The sequence below is a fragment of the Anguilla rostrata genome, chromosome 4 (assembly GCF_018555375.3).
Source record: "Anguilla rostrata isolate EN2019 chromosome 4, ASM1855537v3, whole genome shotgun sequence".
NCBI classification, from domain to species: domain Eukaryota; kingdom Metazoa; phylum Chordata; class Actinopteri; order Anguilliformes; family Anguillidae; genus Anguilla; species Anguilla rostrata.
Window position 1 is genome coordinate 51,497,253 of NC_057936.1, and position 18,894 is coordinate 51,516,146.

General features: G+C 38.4%; 1 protein-coding gene across 1 annotated transcript; it reads left to right on the forward strand.

The window, feature by feature from the left end:
• The first annotated feature begins 3,360 nt into the window (after positions 1-3,360).
• On the forward strand, positions 3,361-18,296 carry crispld1a (cysteine-rich secretory protein LCCL domain containing 1a). The gene is made up of 15 exons (XM_064333118.1): positions 3,361-3,686; positions 4,887-5,208; positions 11,045-11,163; positions 11,916-12,048; positions 12,322-12,437; positions 12,615-12,715; positions 12,901-13,074; positions 13,695-13,755; positions 13,937-14,006; positions 14,477-14,607; positions 14,971-15,014; positions 15,098-15,170; positions 15,373-15,448; positions 16,444-16,577; positions 17,168-18,296. Exons 1-15 carry the CDS (start codon positions 3,628-3,630, stop codon positions 17,217-17,219), a joined length of 1,665 nt encoding a protein of 554 aa, XP_064189188.1. The 5' UTR covers positions 3,361-3,627; the 3' UTR covers positions 17,220-18,296.
• Positions 18,297-18,894: the final 598 nt, after the last annotated feature.

Below are 18,894 nucleotides of genomic sequence, written 5' to 3' on the forward strand. Positions count from 1 at the left end.
GATGGGTAAGGCTCAATATTGTTTGGAACCTACAGTATGGTAAGCTGACATGTAAGTCTAGCCATCTCAGATTTAAAATTCAGTGCAGTCTGCTAGCAACAGTCAACTTTCCCTCAAGATATTCCTAATTCACAGTGTGCTTACAAAGCTACCTTTTCAACCAGAAGGTTCTGAGTCATACCTGAGTCATTTTCCATCCCAATGCAATAGACAGGCTACTAAAATTGCTGCATCTCAAGTATGACATACATTTTTCCTCCATAGCCAACAACCAGGGGTAAAAAGTAATAGATAGATAGATAGATACATAGATAGATAGATAGAGAGAGAGAGAGACAGAGAGAGAGATAGAGGGATGTATTGAGGCATCTGTGAAGCAACAGTTAACAATGAAATGGGACTCACTGCAGATCAATGTAGATCAAAGTAGGCAGTCTTTCATTACTGACTTAACAGCTTATACTGTTCTATATGGAAATGCTTGGAAAAATAAATGCTTGCTTTCTCAAATTATGCCTAAAAATATTTTTTGGATAATTTTGTTCACTAAACTTCTATCCAATCTCACACCTATGCCAGCAGTGTTTTATTTATTTATTAAAAAACTAAATTCTAGTACAACATTCCATGCTGCCCTGTGGGTATCCATGTTGCATGTTCCTCTATTTACACTCAACTGCATCTGGCTTGTTAAGTAGTAGAGAGAATTTGGGATGAGCACTAATTGGTTGAAAATAACTCCACATTTCTTTTCCCAGCGTATGCTGTAATTAGCCACTCTTGTCAGAGACAGCTTCCACTTTTTAAAAATTGCCCACAACTAACTTCAGCTCCCAATTGTTGTTGATGAAGTTGCCATCTTCAGCAAACTAATTAACCAGTAACATCACAAGAGTTGGCTTGGAGAGAAATGCACCAGCAGCAGGGTCCTTCTCGGGTGGTTAAGCTCCAGTGTGACACTGAGGTAGATATCTGCTGATCAGACATCTGCTCTGGACGTGACAGTGAAAAAGCTGACGCAGACACGCAGAGCTGCAGATTTTTCAGAGACAAAGGAATATTCAAGTTTATTAACACATTGTCAGCAAACCTGTTGAATGACACACCGAACTTCCTGTTTACTTTCTAGGGCTACATCCAATAATTGATCAATTTTTCGCCACAGCAAGATGGATAAAGTTTAGTACCTTATTTATGATTACAGTATCAATGGCCTATAACAACCATATTACCCAGAATATAGAGATTTAACTGCCACTGTATAGGTATAAAAACCATCAGTGTGAAGTCTGGTAGCCCTTGTACGGAAGCAAGGGCAAAGCATTTCACTATACTTTTGGGCCACAACTAGATTGATTGATTGAATTCACAGCAGAATTTCCAAGCAACTACATGCAAGTCAAAGAGTCATTTTCGCAGTTTACAGCAAGTCTAAACAGCATATTGTACTCGTAGTGTCACCAACAATGACATTGAAGTGAAAAATACAGATGTATTGGACATTGTTGAATAAGCCCTACTGTCAATTATGTATAGCAGTAATGATCAATATGCATGTGCAATGTACAGTGTATGATAATACACCATCCAGAGAGAATACACCCTCAGACAGTCAGATTGTTTCATACTGTTACTTTCATTCATACTGAGCGATTATAATAGTTATTTAAGGTGGCACACCAATTAAAACTGAACAAAATATATTTGAATTTTTAATAGAACCATCTGTAATATTTTAGTTTATATATTTGTATAATATACAAAACTTGACTGTAGAGCAGCAACAACAGAAATCATCTTGAATTACAGTATTGTCCCTGGTGGATTTAACTTACAATGGTGGTTGGTGTTTCAGCTGCAGCACTCAGCTTGCCTTCACTGCCCACGTGGAGGAGTACAGTACTTTAATGGCTGTGGTTGGGTCTCTGAGTCCGTGACCTAGAGAAGGCATCTGGCCTTGACTCATAGGTTTTCCAGTGTAGTTAACTCCAGTCGGGGGGGGAGTTAAGTTTCTCTATAAGTTTCTGGCTTTGGAGATAGAGAACTGGAATAGTAAATTCATTTAAGTTGTATTGCTTTTTAGTTTTGGGATTATATACTCTATTCTATTCACATAAGCACTTTCCTCAAGAAAACCTTAATAATAAACATTAAAAAAATAGATTGCTACAGTACAAACAGCTACCAACCATTGTCTTTTATTAGGACTTAATGGAAAGGGAATTGTGTGCTATATAGCTAATATTTTGCTATTTTCTCGAGAAAATACCAATTCCCACCAGGGGTGGCAGAGATCACAATATTTAGCATATTTTAATATTAATGTGAGACATTAGTGGCTATTTTAATATGTAAAAATGCACCACTTTATTTTACATTGACATAATTCATTGATTAATGTGTCATGTATTGCAGTTCCTCGCTGGGCATAATCTTATGAAACCAAAACCCAACAGTACATTCTATGAAAGAAGGATAACTTTGATAATTCCTCTCGACAATATCAGCAATGAAACATTAGTGTCAAACCAGAGAACTTCCCAAGAGGTATTAGGTGTCACACAGGCTGCTGCTGTGTTGTCTGGGTGTCATAGTCAATCTTTGATACAGGTAGGACAAAACAGAACATCCATATCTGAAGAACACTGAGGAAAGATTGAAATGTTTTTTGAGTAACTCAACAGAAAGGGAGGTGGCATGCAAGGCTCTTGAAGCTCTGCTGACGTATTAAAAACACTAACTGACGTGTCCTTGCATATCTCAAAGTTTTTTCTTTTTTCTTTTTCTTTTTTTTCTGCAGCATGGCAACATAACAAGTCACTGCTGAATTCTTCCAGCTGGCTATGAGCATGGCAAAGACCAGGGCCAAATCTTACTCTAGAGTTGGCAGAGATAACAAACAGCCTTGATGACACTGGGCACTGACTGAATGCACTGACCAAATCACTTTCTACTTCAAAGTTCAGTTCTACTTCAAAGGCTATTTGGCAGCATCATGGACCTCTGCTAAAAGACAGGCGATTGGGGGACTTGTGCTGTAGCCCAAGTCTGTATGTGACAACCAAAATGCCATTATTTTAACCAACAGAAGACATACAAAACTCAAATCACTTTGAATCACTAGACAACAAAGCCCCAAACGCAACTATGAAACACGAAATAAATTTGCTTCGAGTATGACATAAGACAAGTAAACTTGCTAAAGAAAGAGTTCAGAAAAAGGTTCATTTAATGTCACCATGGCACTCCATGGTTTGCGTTGGTTACCCCAGACGGGAGCCAGTGGGTTGTCCCCAATAGTGAAACCTGACCGGTAGAATAAACCAAGCATGACTTGGGAGAGGAGTGGTCAAAAACGTTCACGCGTCACAAAATCCAAATTTAGGATAAAAGTAAAACATGTACTTGAGCTTCTATGAGATGTGGTTTTCTGCGCGAGACCACTGAATAATTCAGCGAACTTTTACAGGACACGTGGAGTGTGTGGAAGTGTATATCATAGCTTGAGGTTGTACAGGAATTGAGTGAAGAATATAAATTCCTAGGTGCATAGAAGTTTATGCCATTCAGTTTTGAAGAATTTATCTTGCATACGTGCAGACTATTACGGCAGGAGCACAGCATTGTATGCCTTCATTGATAAAGGTGCAGCAAAAACACGGTTTTCTCCACGACCGAGGTGAAAGGTAATGAATATTTTCCTGATTCTCATTCTGTGGAAAATGAAAATGGCAACTATCCGGATGAAAACCTCTAGCATCACCATTGTGACCAGGCACTGCAAACTACTGCCTGCACATATTGTTTAGGAGTAGGCTATGCCATTCTGTTAAAATAAACTATATGTGCACAATCTTTCAGCTAAATTTCATCAATTGTGAAATAGCCTATACTTTGCAAGCGTAACCCAGAAACGCCCATTTCATAACCTCGATTCTGTAATGTGCAGTACTAGTAATAAAGCAAATATCCAGAAGCTATACTCTATCGTGCCAGTTGCTATTTTTTTCACCCACACATCAATTATCAAATAATTTCCAGCTTTAAGTTTGGTTTGTTTTCACGGTGTTTGTCACGGTGTGGTAGTATATTTCATAAACTGTGATTATTATGAAACACATTTCAGAAAGCTTTAAGTTTTAAGATTAGTAGCCTAGCAAGAATGCGTTTTGTAAAGCTTGTCGGTTTTGCAAGTTTTCAACATATATTCTCCTCTGATGCTGTTTTTATTATCATTTATATTTTATTTTTTAAATACATTTTTTTTTTGTAAAGTTAACATTACTTATTGATTTAAAATGGGCCTTTCGTGCCTTCTTGATGGTAGCCTATGGCACTTCTGCATATCCTAGTCTAACACTGACATTCCCAGTTCTGCCGTTCTGTATAACTGCATCTGCTAAGTGATTGTACTGTAATTGCAAGTAGTATTTTAGATAAATTACGAATTGCAGTCCAAAGCTGCAGTAATATTGGCTAATGCTGTTTGCAAGTGATGTTCTTTCTCAGCGGTGTCTGTTTTAGTTTTGATTATCCCGATAGAATAGTAGGCTACACGGTGTAAATGAATACAACAGTTAACAGCTTTTCCCATTCGGCTTAGATTCATTAAGTAATTACGTCCATATGGGAAGAAAAGCATCATCACTGGATGAAATAACCTGGAGTGTAAAATGAAGCTGTAAAATTTCTGGCAGGGAACAAACAGTGACACTGCTTGATACAAACAGACTACAGCATAATAGTAATGTCTATTCTGTGTACAAATGAACGTAGGACTGTATCCCCTCTGAAGCCACAGGTTTATTTTTTACAATATTATAAATTATTTAGCAAATTTAATGTACGTTATCACCCTGACCAATCACTGCATTTTCCCCCAACAGACTCAAAAAAAGAGAAAAACCTTGTCTGGGAGTTGATACCAGGGGACTTACACAGTCGTTCAACATGAAGTGTGCATCTCAGGAATGGCTGAGAGGGATGGCACTGCTATTTTTATCCCGCACAGTTGTCTCAATGGCTATCCCGAATTCTACACATTTGGAGTCAATGTTAGAAAAGTACATGGATGAAGATGGAGAATGGTGGGCTTCCAAACAGAGGGGGAAAAGGGCCATCGCTGAAAGTGACATGCAAGCCATCCTTGATTTGCATAATAAGCTCAGGGGTCAAGTCTATCCGCAGGCTTCAAATATGGAGTACATGGTAAGAACAGGGTATAAAATAGCCCAATGTCTTTTTACTTAACTTCAGTACTTTTTTCTTTCTGAATTATGTTTTTGTTCCTGGTGTAGTCTCTTCTGTTTTGCCTTGTGTGGAACAGTTTGTAACATTATCGTGAAAACGTTGCACGTGATCCCAGACCATTTGTTTTAACAGGTGCTCTCCTTGCATGCAAAGATTATAGCTATAATGAGGACATCTGTATCTTTGCTTTTAATATGGAAAAAATAACATGACCGAAATACATGCTAGCAAGAAAGATCTCTCAGCAATGCTCATAAATCGTAAAGATGGGTCATTGATAGACACTGTATTAATATCAGTCAACGTGATTATTTTCACCCTAGGATCATGCAGAACAGATACTGTATATGAGAACAGTTAGAAGAATGTTAGAAATTTTATGTAAAGTTAAATAAACATTCTTAGAATAATCGGTGAGGCGTGTCATTATATAACTGAGTTGTTCTTTTATTTCGTGCAGTTCAGAGAGGAAGTGTCTCTCATACTGCCAGCTTCGTGCTTCAGAAAAAGAAAAAAAAACTGCTGATGCGGCAAATGTCCACTAATACAGATCATATTACAGCGTGCTGACTCTTTTAGCTTGAGGGGTACCCCTGGGGAAAATATGGAAAGGTATGCAAGTAGGGAACTGGAGGAAAAGTTAGGAGTGGATAGAAAAGAGGGTCACATTAGGATATGAAGGAAGAGCATCAGATTTACTTAGTACATATCTTCTCTTCCCTCTCAGCCAACACATGTGAAGGAAAGCATCTCAACATAAAATCAGTCATTTGTAAAGTGCTTAAAAACATATGAATTCATATATTGATTTTCCTTTAACTGCATGCTGACAGGCTGGAATTTGCATTTTATCGCTATTATTAAAGAATACAGTTTGGGAAATTAAAATGTTTGATATAAAGACCTCAAAGGGCAAGTTAAAATTTGCATTTAAAAAAATTGTTCTTGGTCCAAGGCTGCGTTCAGTGTGAACATTAAAGACATTTTTCAAATGCTATCTTCAAATACATCTAACATTCAGCACATCATGCTAACTGTGTGTCATGGCTGTTTGTCTATAGCTATGCAAAATATTGTCATAACACCTAAATGTAGCGTATCTTTTGGGGGTGTTGCTAGACCATGATAAAATTTTTACATTTATTGTTCACATGTGCTTATCCAGATGTGTGACACGTATTTTTTAGTTTTCTTTTGGTGCTCTAAATAATCACTAAGCAAGGTTCCGGTATATATGACCACAGTTGGGGTGGAGTGTGAAAGGATATTATCAAAAAATCCATACGAGGGCCATCTGGGTAGTGTCGAGGTATAAGCACCGGCTTGGGTAAACGTTCCTACGAACACAATTGGCATTGTTCGCGGGTGGGAAGCTGGTGAGGGTATGAGTCCTGATCGTTGCATTGGTGACTCCTACTGGTTGGTCGGGGTGCCTGTTCAGCAGGAAGGGGATCTGGGGGAGATAGCATGAACCTCCACACGCAAGTGAAACTCCTGGATGTCAGGTGAAAAGAAGCAGCTGGGGACTCCACATGTATCGGGGGCTGGCACGTGGTAGTCTACACCCTCCCCAGACCGACAGAGTCTGTCGACCAAGACTGTGATACACACGGGGAATTGGTATAAGGACAAAATTGGGGAGAAAATGGGAGGAAAAAAAAAACATTTTTGCAAGTTTTAGGTGAATCTGGTTGTTAATGAATGTAGCCCCAGTAATAATAGTATAAGAATATTCATTTTAGGACTTCTGTTTAAATATTAAAATTGAAATATATTCTTATTTGTCACTTTTCTTCTATTAACAAACATACAGCAACTATGGTGGTCATTGTAACAACCACTGGTTCTATATTAGGACAGTAAGCATAGGATCAACAGGAGCACAGGTAGTCTACTGGCAATTATAGCTCTGCTCTATACTATCTATCCTGAAATAAAGTAGTATGTCAACCACATTAACCTAAGAAATCTATGTCTATTTGTGGATTTTTGGTTCTAAATATGACTTTTATGCTATTATTGTAGCTAGCATTACAAAGTGGGACTTCGTGAAAACATTTAGAATCAAGTTAATTAAAATTCCTCCAGAGGTGAAGGGCTATTGCAGTACTAACTAAGTGTGTTCATAAAATAGCATTTAAAGGGGGCTGCTGGGTGGCTCATCCGGTAAAGGCACTAATCTTGTTCATGTACACAGATGAGCCCCATGGTCCAGATCAGGTCAAATGAATTCATTTGGGCATTGTGTATTTTTTTTAGTGGAAGTGGAATGACCAAATAAAGATAAAGAAAGTTATGTCAGGTTATGGTATGACTAATTAAAATGGACACACCACTGGTGAGTCAGGCAAGGTTAGTGTCTACTTGCAGTTTTACTCCAGGCATTTACTGGTATGTCTGTGTTGAACTGCGGTCACAGTGCTGTGTAATATCAATACTTTTCAGTGGTTTTACTTCTCTTGTGAAATTCACAGAACATAAGGCTATTTGCTATACGTAATGATGATCAAAATCATGGACATGTTCAGTCCTAGCACATATTAGACCTCAGTTATTCAATCCTAATGATTCTATCTTGTTTTTCAGCATATACAAGAACACTACAATAATTGGAACACATTTGAAGCACTCAATTGTGGTTATATTCCACAGAACTGACAATTTATTGTCTTCTTGATATTTCTTTAAATTTCTAAAACCAATTACAACCATTAACCAATTTTAATAAACCCATTTTATGAAACACTATTGGATTTTTGTGACCTTCTCGGCAGATAAGGACAGGGTAGGCGTGTATCCTGCAATCATTAATATTCATATTCTGGCTTAGTTTGCCTGCACAAACATGGCAAGAGCATCGTTTACAAGTAGAAAGGATTTCACAGATCTTAGTACTTTAATGACGTACATTGTACCCAGCTGACCTCTCCCACTGAAAACCTGCCATTAACAAAGGGGGAAAGCAAGCCAATCTCAGCACAGGCTTTTCTAGGTTTTTTTTTTTTTTTTTTTTGCAAGAATCATTTAAAATATTCCTGTGCCATTTGTGAATGCAAACAGTACAAACAACGAATCAGGGAAGAATTCACAGATTTCATTAATTTCCTGGCCCTTTAAGAACTCCTGGTAACAGGACTTAAATGACAAATTCTTGGTTTAGATTACACAGTCAGGTCATTCCTCTCATTGCAATAACTTCTGTTGTTGAACATTGAATCGTTAAGGGTAGCCTTGGAAGATATAACCTGGCACTGCATTGGCTTAAATACACTAAGTTGACACTTTTGAAGCCAATTGCTTTGTTAATTCCTAGTTGTTTATCAATTATTGTCCTGCTCTTGGTAAGGCTACATATTTCAACACAGCAATAAGTAAGTAAGTAAGTAAATAAATAAATAAATACCACATTATTGTGCAAGTGAACACAGCAGGTTTTTGTCAGCGCTGTGGGAAAGGGACTTGGGTGTCTGGATAGTCAACATGTCCACACATCAGCAGCCTCTCTCTGGTACGTGACCCTCGACAGGAAGGCTCAGTTCAGGGGGGAAGTATATCCTTTTGCACTTCTGCGGAATGTAGCCAGATGACAAAAACAACTGCTAATGAGGTGCTAAGCTAAATAAACAATGCAGAGCAAATGACGTGGAAGGTATTTTGGAGCACTACATTCTCCAACGTAGGCTGTTCTCTGAATTAGCCAGACCCGGTCTGGGAGTTTGAGTAGGTCATTTATGAGGAGGAAACCTTCCCTGTTATTGCTGTGTAAAGAAAAATAGTAATAATAGTTTGATGTTGCTACAGCACTTTGACAAGTGGGTTCTTTACAGCATAGGAAGATGGCTGCTCTCATTGCAAGCACGGCTGTTGGATTTGAATTAAGATAGTTGAATTAGTTTAACAGGTCACAGAGCAACTGGGATTTATGCATGAAGATGCTTGTTTATCCTTTTTCTGAAGGCTCGCACCAGGCTCCTGTTGATTTAAACAAGAGCAAGAAAATGTACAATCCATATATGATACAACTATAAAACCTACAGGAATAAATTCAATCAGATCATTGATTGAAACGGACATATTTGGCAAGAATTTCTGTACAGAAAATGTTCATTTTGAGAGAAGTAGTTTATGCAGGTTTGTATCTAGTGTTCCAATTGCCATTACAGAGGGTTTCATGTGAGCTCTTGTGTTCAATTTAAGCAAATCCCTGGATTACTCTGCACTGGTGGAAAAGCAATTTTGGAACAGAATACTACGCAGAAAACATTAACCCTTGTGATTGATTCATAGATCAAGAAAAACATTTAATTTAATGTAAAATGTAATGATGTTGTATGTTCTTTGATTTTCCTCACTGCACATCAATCATCATTGGATTCAGGTAAAAACTGACAGCAAAAATACTTGCTTGGAAAATATACAGTGAAAGAATTGTTAGCATCAGCAGTCTTGTTTAGCTGACAATTACTTGACTGAGTCATTGTGGTGATTTAAGCTTATTTTGGCAAAGCACAGCTGGGCATATTGGAAGGTTTAAAATGGCTGCTATGCCCTGTTTTGCCAAAACTATTAAATAGCATTCCAAGAAATCATTTTAAAAACAGTGAATTGGAAAATTTAATTGCAACCCAACCAGCCCCCTACTGCCAGATGTGCATTTTCAGGTTAACTTCTAAAACAGGGAACTAAGCTATTTTACGGGGCTGTCGGTTGGAATTTGAAAATATCTATGGCCCCTGGGTTGAAGTCCTGGTCTGCCCACCACATCAGATTAGTTCATATATTTCCAGCTTGCGGATTGCATGTTTCACATGCATTTATGTAAGTGCATTTACTGTATACACTAGATCTCTCAAAGCAAAAAGAAAGTGCCACTTCCTTATTTTTTGTTAAAGAAATAAAATGCAGGCCAACAATGTCACAAACTGTAGTTACAGCCTGCCGTGCTCTAACTGGAAGTATTTTTTCCTCCCTAACTGAACCAAACTAAGAGAGGGCATAACAGTAAAGCAAGTGGAATACAATGGTTTCCAGAGGCATATGGAAAAAATTACAACAGGCCAGCAGGTTGTGGTTGGATTTTTTTTTTTTTCAAAATTACCATCATCTCCAGAGAAAATAAGCCAAAATCCAGCACAGGAGAAACACTCTGATGTTATTCTTTAAACAAACACTATTTTACGACACTACAAATGTAATTTGTGTGTAATTCAATTTCTCTTGTCCATAGTCAGAAATACCCTAATGGACCATTTTATAAACTTGATTTGACCCACAATTCATTGTTTTACTTGAGGATTGGCTGAGTTGAATTCTAGCATGTTGTTTCACAGAAGGCTTAAAAATGGAATGGAAACAAAGATCTAAAGTAAGGTCTGGACTTCCAAGCATCGTGTCCTGCGACGTATAGGCTAACTGCAGCAAGTGGTTTTGTAATATTCTTTTTCGTATTGAATGTAGAAGAACCCCAGACTAATTACACTAATTTTATGTTGATCGATCCATTGATTACACTAGAAACAGCCCAAACTAGCCTTTTGACCCAGGCACATTCTGCATCATTCAAGAAACATTAATGTGCCAGCCATTTGTTTAGTAATATTAGTTTAGGCGTACAGATTCTGTGAAGCTGTGCAGCCATACAGCTGTCATTTGGACACACAGTTGGGATCACAGGCTATGAATCTTCACTAGATACTAGACTAGATACCCTCCAGTTTGACTTAAAGGATCATTGTAAAGAAGTGCATCAAATGAATCTGTCTGCAAAACTTGGATTATTTTATCCCACACGCAGGTTTGGGATACTGAGCTGGAGCGCTCTGCAGAAGCTTGGGCAGAAACATGCTTGTGGGAACATGGCCCTGAAGGCCTTCTTCCTCATATTGGACAGAATCTCGGGGTGCACTATGGCAGGTGTGTATGATTCTCAGTTTGGAAACTATAACAAACTCACTGCAGCAATAGGTGTGATGCCGGCGATTACCAGTTTAAATCTTTAGTGTTCTGTGTCCATGAATGAGGTATCAATTAAGTATGTTGGCTGTCAAAACAAATATACCATGTAAAACCAATCACCTTACAGCACCATGACCACGAAAACAAACCACCGGCGAACATGTTGCCGAACACTGTTGTCAGTATACTCAATACAAACTCCAAACTCCAAACAAACAAATGTTCTTCATGTTATGTCACTTCATCCCGCAGGGGGGCACATTAACTTATCGCACAGATTTTTCCAAGTTGCTTTGCACAGCTCTAGGTCATTGACACCCAAGTCAATGGAAATTTTGTGCCAGGAATTGAACGCATTTCTTTAAAATCTCTACGTATCTACGTATACTTGCATGAGTTTGTTCTAAAGTATTAACTTCCAAGGTAGAGTATTCCAGTCATGCTCGCAGAAGTGGTGTCCTATCCAATTGGTTCACCATGATAGAAGAATCAAATCGAATAAAGTTTGACCAAACGATCAAATAAGATGGACCGAATGTTCTAACACACACCACACAATATGAACTCAAAACACTGCATCTTTTTGTTAGTACTGGAAGCTTTAGATGATGAACTCCTGATGTATTTTTTGTTGAGTTTCTGATTAATGAAGCTGTCTAATGAAAATGATGTCAGAGATGAAATACCCAAAAATTGATTTTTCATTCCAGATACCGGCCCCCTACATCTCATGTTCAGTCTTGGTATAATGAAGTGAAATACTATAGTTATCCATACCCACAAGAGTGTAATCCGCACTGTCCCTTCCGCTGTTCTGGGCCAATCTGCACTCATTACACACAGGTAAATGAAAATCACAGTGCCTTGATCTAGATGTATACTCTGTTTGTGTAGTCTGTGTATTTACCTCTGTAAGGAGTCCCAAGTACAATATTGGATCACATAACATTATGGTTTCGTATTGTGCAAAAAGAGGTAGTACATTTTAATGGTATATTTTCAAAATCAGACTTTTTATTACCCTGAGAAGGATCTTGGTACCTAATGTTTGATCATTTCCTTCAAACTATTGGTAGATAATTTGAGCTTTTGTTTCTTATTCATAATTTTGCATAGCTTGTTTGGGCAACCAGCAGTCGGATTGGTTGTGCAGTCAACTTATGTTACAACATGGACGTGTGGGGTCATGTCTTGCCTAAAGCCATTTACCTGGTTTGCAATTACTCACCAAAGTAAGTGACCAGTATATTTCTTAGATGTAATGTATATGTGTGCATACTGTATGTGTGTGTAAGTGTGAGCGTGAATATGAGTGTGCATGTGCGTGTGTGTGTGTGTATGGACTTACGAAGTTCTGCCCTATGTATCAGGTGTAATTATATGTATATTTTTTCTTTGAACCTGCATAGGGGCAATTGGTGGGGACATTCCCCATACAAACATGGCACCCCCTGCTCTGCATGCCCTCCCAGCTATGGTGGAGTCTGTAGGGAGAACCTCTGCTACAAAGGTATGACTCAGTAACAGTAAGAGAATATCCTCTGTTTCCGCTTCAATGTAATTCTGCTGGTTGCCTATTAGTGTACTTCATTTTATAAAAAACTCAAATGTCCCTTCTGTTTCTCAACCATTGGAACCAGCTGCTTTCCATTGCTTTCATAAAATTGTACTCTTCATGCTGGATTGAATTTCCAGACGATGGTGTGGATAGAACCTACCCAACAAACAGAAGAGAGGAAACAGTAGAGAGCAACTACATTGAACCTGAGGTACCAAGAACGCCAGAACCTGAACCAAGGGTTCAGGCCCCAACCGCATCTCCTAATGAGGACCTGGAGAAGAACGAGGTGGTGACCTCGCAGCAGATGTGTAAGACTTAATCCATGTATTTGTACAGGCTATCGTTTCATCTCAAAAGGGAGACGGAGTGGCAAAGTATCCGAAGCCAGCCGTGTCCATTTCTCAAAACGAGTCCAAGCCTAGAGTGGACGAAGGTTTTCAATGGGCTCTAGTGTTGACAAAGAAAAAAAAAAGCACGGCTAACCAAAGGAAGTGTTTTCTATTTGCACAGAAGTGTGTTGAGGTTCCGCAGGCCCTTTCTGTCAAGTTACTGATTTGGCATGGCAGGTTTTTTGTATTATATTTTATATTGTGAGCCGATCTGGCTGGCAGGGAGGTTTTCTTCTATTTTAATAGTGATCTACTCAGTGTATGTTTACTTTGGAGAAGGCAAAGGCTTGTGGGTTTGAAATTGCTTCCTCTGGTGAAAGGGGGCCCAGGCTGAAAGCTGAGAAACCCTGCTGTGACCATGCTGAACTCTTTAGATGGAATTCCTGAGCTGGCTCGCAAAGCCCCCCATGCTCCCATGTCTGTTGCTCAACGGCACGATATTGAAAGATGGTTCAAAACATCCCTTTGTGTGATTCTGATATGCACCACTGGTGTTTCATTGAAGGCCATCAGTGATTGTTTTGTTCTTTTTTTTCCAGCTCAGCTTGTAACATGTGAGACGAAGCTACGTGATAAATGTAAAGGGACAACTTGTAATAGGTGAGAAAAACACACTGCAAACACTCACTTATACACTGTATAAATCTGCACGTTATTTTAATGTTAATATTTTAAGTAATTATTGATTTTATTAGTGCATGTCATTCATTCAGCGAGGCTAACTAATTAATTGTGAACACATATCCTGAGTACTGTATGAGTTCATGTTGTTTTGGAACAGGTATGAATGTCCAGCTGGATGCTTAGACAGTGTTAAAGGGAAAGTTATAGGCACGGTGTATTATGAAATGGTAAGTACTCTCCACATCATTACAGGTGCACCTCATTTTACTTTTGTCTTTTATTGTGGCATTGTTGTCTTCAACAGACAAAGCTTAGTTTTGGGGAGGTGGAAGATGACTTCAGGGATATTTGTATTGAAATGATATTTTTCAGACACGGCTGAATCGTTTTAAGTTAAGTTCAGTTAAGTTTAGAGGAACATGTATGGTGCATAGACTCTGTATCCATCACTGATCCAGTACACAGCATGAACAGGCTCCAAGGGGAAGTGCTTATTGAAAGTTCAGAGATATTTGGAATGTTTGGTGGTTAATGTCATCCATAAATGTTTCATCAAAATGAGTAACGTGCTGTAGCCTTATCTCAAGGAGAATTGGGAGCACAACCTCTTTTTACATTTGCCGTGTTATTAATCAATCAGTGAGATTTATGGATGACAGCAAAGGACGATATGATTTTTCCTTTAATATTTTTACAGCAATCGAGCATTTGCAGAGCCGGTTTGCATTATGGAGTAATTGACAATGAAGGAGGCTGGCTGGATGTCACAAGACAAGGCCGAAAGGAGTACTTCATCAAATCCAACAAAAATGGAGTTCAGTCTTTAGGGTAATGGTGGCTGTGGCCTGCATCCTGTTGACTTTTTGTCTTGAAATGAAATACAATTGTTAGCTTTTTATTTCTGAAACATTGTTTGGCAGCAGTCATCAATGGTAACTTGCTAGACTGTGTTTTCTGAAGGAAAAGCAAAGGACAAACATTTAGGTCTTGCATCTTTTCCACATACAGTACAGTATTTGCATTGGTAAATTGATACATTTGACATATTAATTCATGTGTACTGTATGTAGTCCAAGGGCATATTCATCTGCAATAGGCCAATTTCATTGTATACAACTTTATTGATTGTTTAATCATTTAATTTAATTCACTGAATTTAAATGCTTTTGTGTTTGCTGTTATCATCTACAGAAAGTACCTGAGTGCAAATGCATTTACAGTATCAAAAGTGACAGGTGAGTCCTATTTAAATCTTAGTCACTCAGTGTGTCGCATTGAATACAGTCAGCATATTGATAGCCAACTCCCTCTCTTTCAGTAAAAGCTATCACGTGTCAGACTACAGTTGCAGAATTGTGTCCATACCAAAAGCCTGCCAGTCACTGTCCAAGGTAAACACATAACTGACTCCTCACCAGCTCTTTATCGCTTAGAAAAAGTCGGTGAACTCAAATCCAGCTGCATTGAACTGCTTTCCAGGTTGATTAATAAAATGCAAAGCTGTAAATGGCACCAGTGAGGAAACCTCTGCAGTATGTCAAACTGTCATACTAGTGTACATGTATTGCAGCGCCTCCCTTTGTTTCCTTTCAGGATATACTGTCCCGGCAACTGCATGCAAGAGAACCCTGACATTGCGAGGGTTATTGGAACATCAACATATGCAGATGTAAGTGAATTGGCATGCCTTTTAATTGGATTTTCTTTTTCACGCAGCACTATTTATTTATTTATTTATTTATTTATGTATGTATTTTTCAAGACACAGCAATCCAGCTCAGATGTCACTTACAACTTCAGCTCACACTTAATATTCACAGAAGAGACTGGAGTAGCCCTCTTGTTATTCTTGAGTATAATGTGAATACATGAAAATCCATATCCTAGAAACCAACAGTACAGTAGAAATAAACGAACGAAAAAACCAGAAGAGCCAAACTGAGTTGTCAGCATGTTTAGCAAAATACTTTCACAAAATAATTAATTATGTTAACAGCGGCATATTCTGTCTCCAGACCAGTCACTGTTCAAAAAGTGTGAATGTGGCAATTCATTTCAGCATGGGCACCCGTATTGGAAAGTTTGTCAGTCACCTAAGTTCCAAAACAGCTTGGTGGGTTCTATCACTGCACTGGACTTCAGCCTTGGCTGGTAGACTGTTATGTCTGCAGAGAACAGTGAAGTTACATGGATGTTTAAACTTGCTGTATGGTTCAGTGATGGGCAACAATACAAGATCATTTCATGCAGTGTGAAATGCTGTTCTAAACTAACAGAACACGTTGGAGGGGGCTTTAAAAAGCTTGAGTCTTCGTTGATGTAAATAATGAAAACAGCATGTGACCGTTTGTGACTGGAACTGGATTTACAACTCATGATTCGGTTCTAAATGTTAAACCTCCCATTGATTTTTCTTTTCCAAGTGTTATAACTTTCTGTGATTTGTGACCATGGCATTCCACCCCAAAAGTGTGTATTTAGATGTAATGATTTTAACTTTAAAATAAAATATACAGCTGAAAGAAATTTCAGATGCTGTGGTTTAGTGGGTGCTCCAATAGGTTATTTTAATGTTTTTGTCTTTAAAAAATATATTCCATCAACGTGCAGGTACGTCATATTTGCAGTGAATTTTTACATCTCTGTTCCTCTCTGTGTTTTCAGACATCCAGTATATGTCGAGCTGCAATCCATGCTGGCATCCTTGAGAGCCAATCAGGTGGCTGGTTGGATGTGATGCCTGTGGACAACAAAAGACAATACATTGCCTCTTATCAAAATGGGATATACTCAGAAAGGTATGGAATGAAGTCTTCTGATGGAGATCAGTGCTCAGAGAAGTAGGAGCTGCTGGCATGCTGGTGGTGGTAGTGGTGGTGGTTTTAAATCTCTGCTCACCAGAGCTGGCTGGCAGGCTTAGTGGCAGTGAATAAAGGGTTAGCTTAGTGTCAGCCCACGTGGCCAACAGAGGTGTAGTGGGGAAAGAGCTGCCTGACTCCTGCAAGCTTATGAATTTATAACCTGAAAAAAAGCTGATTAGAAAAACAATACCTCCAAAGAGAGAGAGAGAGAGACCACTGTGCCACATTAGCACCCTGTCCCTGAGCACTATCAGGTACAATAGAATGTTTCAGCATGGTCCAATTTTTCAAAACTTGAGTACTTGAGTATTTGTTTGTTTTCGATAAGAAGTAAACTAAGCCATGCCCGTGTCTTTCAACTCAATGAACCCTTGAAAAAACAATAATTAAAATAAAAATATGCAAGCTCAGTTTTATCGTTGTTCTGCATCAACTTGTGTTAAATGACATTCAAAAGAAATGCTTTACTTCATTGTTTAGAACATGTTTTTCGCATAGCTGATTTTGATTATTCCTCTTCCTCCCAGCCTGCAGAATCCCCCTGGAGGCAAGGCTTTCAGAATATTCGGGGTCATTTGAGTACAGGCAGAGGACTTGTGTAATAAACCCAGCAATTGTCATTGGGTGGGCAATAATTGCAGTTCTTATTGTCAGTCCCTTTCCGCCTGGGCTGCAGTGAAAACAAGGCATCCGTCATCATTCTGATAATGTTAACTGAACAGGAAACTTGACATGTGTGGACATTGGATACAGCGCTGGCATGGGCACAGCCAACTTGATTAATCTTCATTTTCAGCAGAATCATTGCGTCAAAAAGGAATCATCATGTCAAAATTATGTCAAATGTTTCATGGATCTTCAATAATTTGTTGTAAATAAGAATGTCTTCCCTGTTATATTTGGTATATTTCTTGCTTACAAACTTCCTGCATGCAGTAGCATACAATAAAATGGGCAGTGTATAAGTAATATTGTCAATCTTAGCACTTAAATATAGGAATGCATTACATCAGTCATGTGTAATTGATGAAGCCTGTCACAAAGGCTACATGTTCAGGTCAGGCTCATATTACTGGTGCCCCTGAAAGGTGCTTAAATGTGTTTGAGGTTTTAATGATTTATGAGGCTAAGCAGTGGGAATTTATATTATGAAATATATCATTATGTTTTTATTTTTATATTTTTATGAGTAAAGTACAGTGAAAGGATGCTGCTAAGTCTAAGTTGTATTTCCGAACAGATTTCACTGCTATTACAGTCAGATTCTGCAGAAGACTGGCTGATGCTCCTGCAGGTCAGGAAGTACAATGCTAAAGAGAAGTCATTCTCAAGTTGCGTATATCCAGCATGTGGCTTTGTCATTGCTAACATTCTGGACAGTTAATTATCATATAATAAATTTGTATTATACTGTAACAACGTATCCATAGGAATGGTGTTTTTAAGAATAAATATGTATTTTGCTTGAAATTGGACGAATGCTATACTCTTATATTTGCATATTTATGTGACAGTGTTCAGCAGCTGTTTCATTTAAGTCCTAGCAGAATTTAAGATATGCATTCTTCTGGTTTCCTGAATTAGTGATATGTACTGTGTACTACCTCACATGTGTAGAATGGCCTTGTTCTATTCGCAATAAAATATTTTAAAATACATATTTTTTTATTCATGTCCGTCACAGACAAACACTGAAAGGCAATGGATAGCATATAGATACCCTTCATATTGCATCATTAGTGTATTAACTAATATGCATGTTTTAACCTGTAACCATGATTGGCAGCAAGGGAAAGGCTAATACAATATCACCTTCAACCATTCACAGTTAGTAAATGGACTGAATTTAAATGGACTGCATTTATATAGCGCTTTACAATTGATGCCTCTTATTCACCCATTCACACACACACTCACACACCAACGGTGAAAGGCTGCCATGCAAGGTACCAATCAGCTCGTTGGGAGCAGTTAGGGGTTAGGTGTCTTGCTCAGGGACACTTCGACACGCCCAGGGCGGGGGATCGAACAGGATTGAACCTCCGACTGCCAGGCAACCACACGTACCTCCTGAGCTATGTTGCCCCCAGTAGCTAGTAAGTTAGTAAGGTGTGTAGCTAGGCAATTGGCTTTGCAGCCTTTTCATAAATAAAATGAAATATGTGCACAGTAGCTTAGTAAATAAAATATAAAAACTGCATTCAAGTTCTTTATATTCTTTGTCATATTATTTGCTATAGTTTCTCAGTGCTAG

Excerpts from the sequence above, each read along its gene's own strand:
- crispld1a (XM_064333118.1), top strand. The coding sequence starts at position 3,628 with ATGCCTTCATTGATAAAGGTGCAGCAAAAACACGGTTTTCTCCACGAC. Across the intron at positions 5,209-11,044 it reads CTTCAAATATGGAGTACATG|GTTTGGGATACTGAGCTGGA; the intron begins GTAAGAACAGGG and ends TCCCACACGCAG. Across the intron at positions 12,716-12,900 it reads GGAGAACCTCTGCTACAAAG|ACGATGGTGTGGATAGAACC; the intron begins GTATGACTCAGT and ends TTGAATTTCCAG.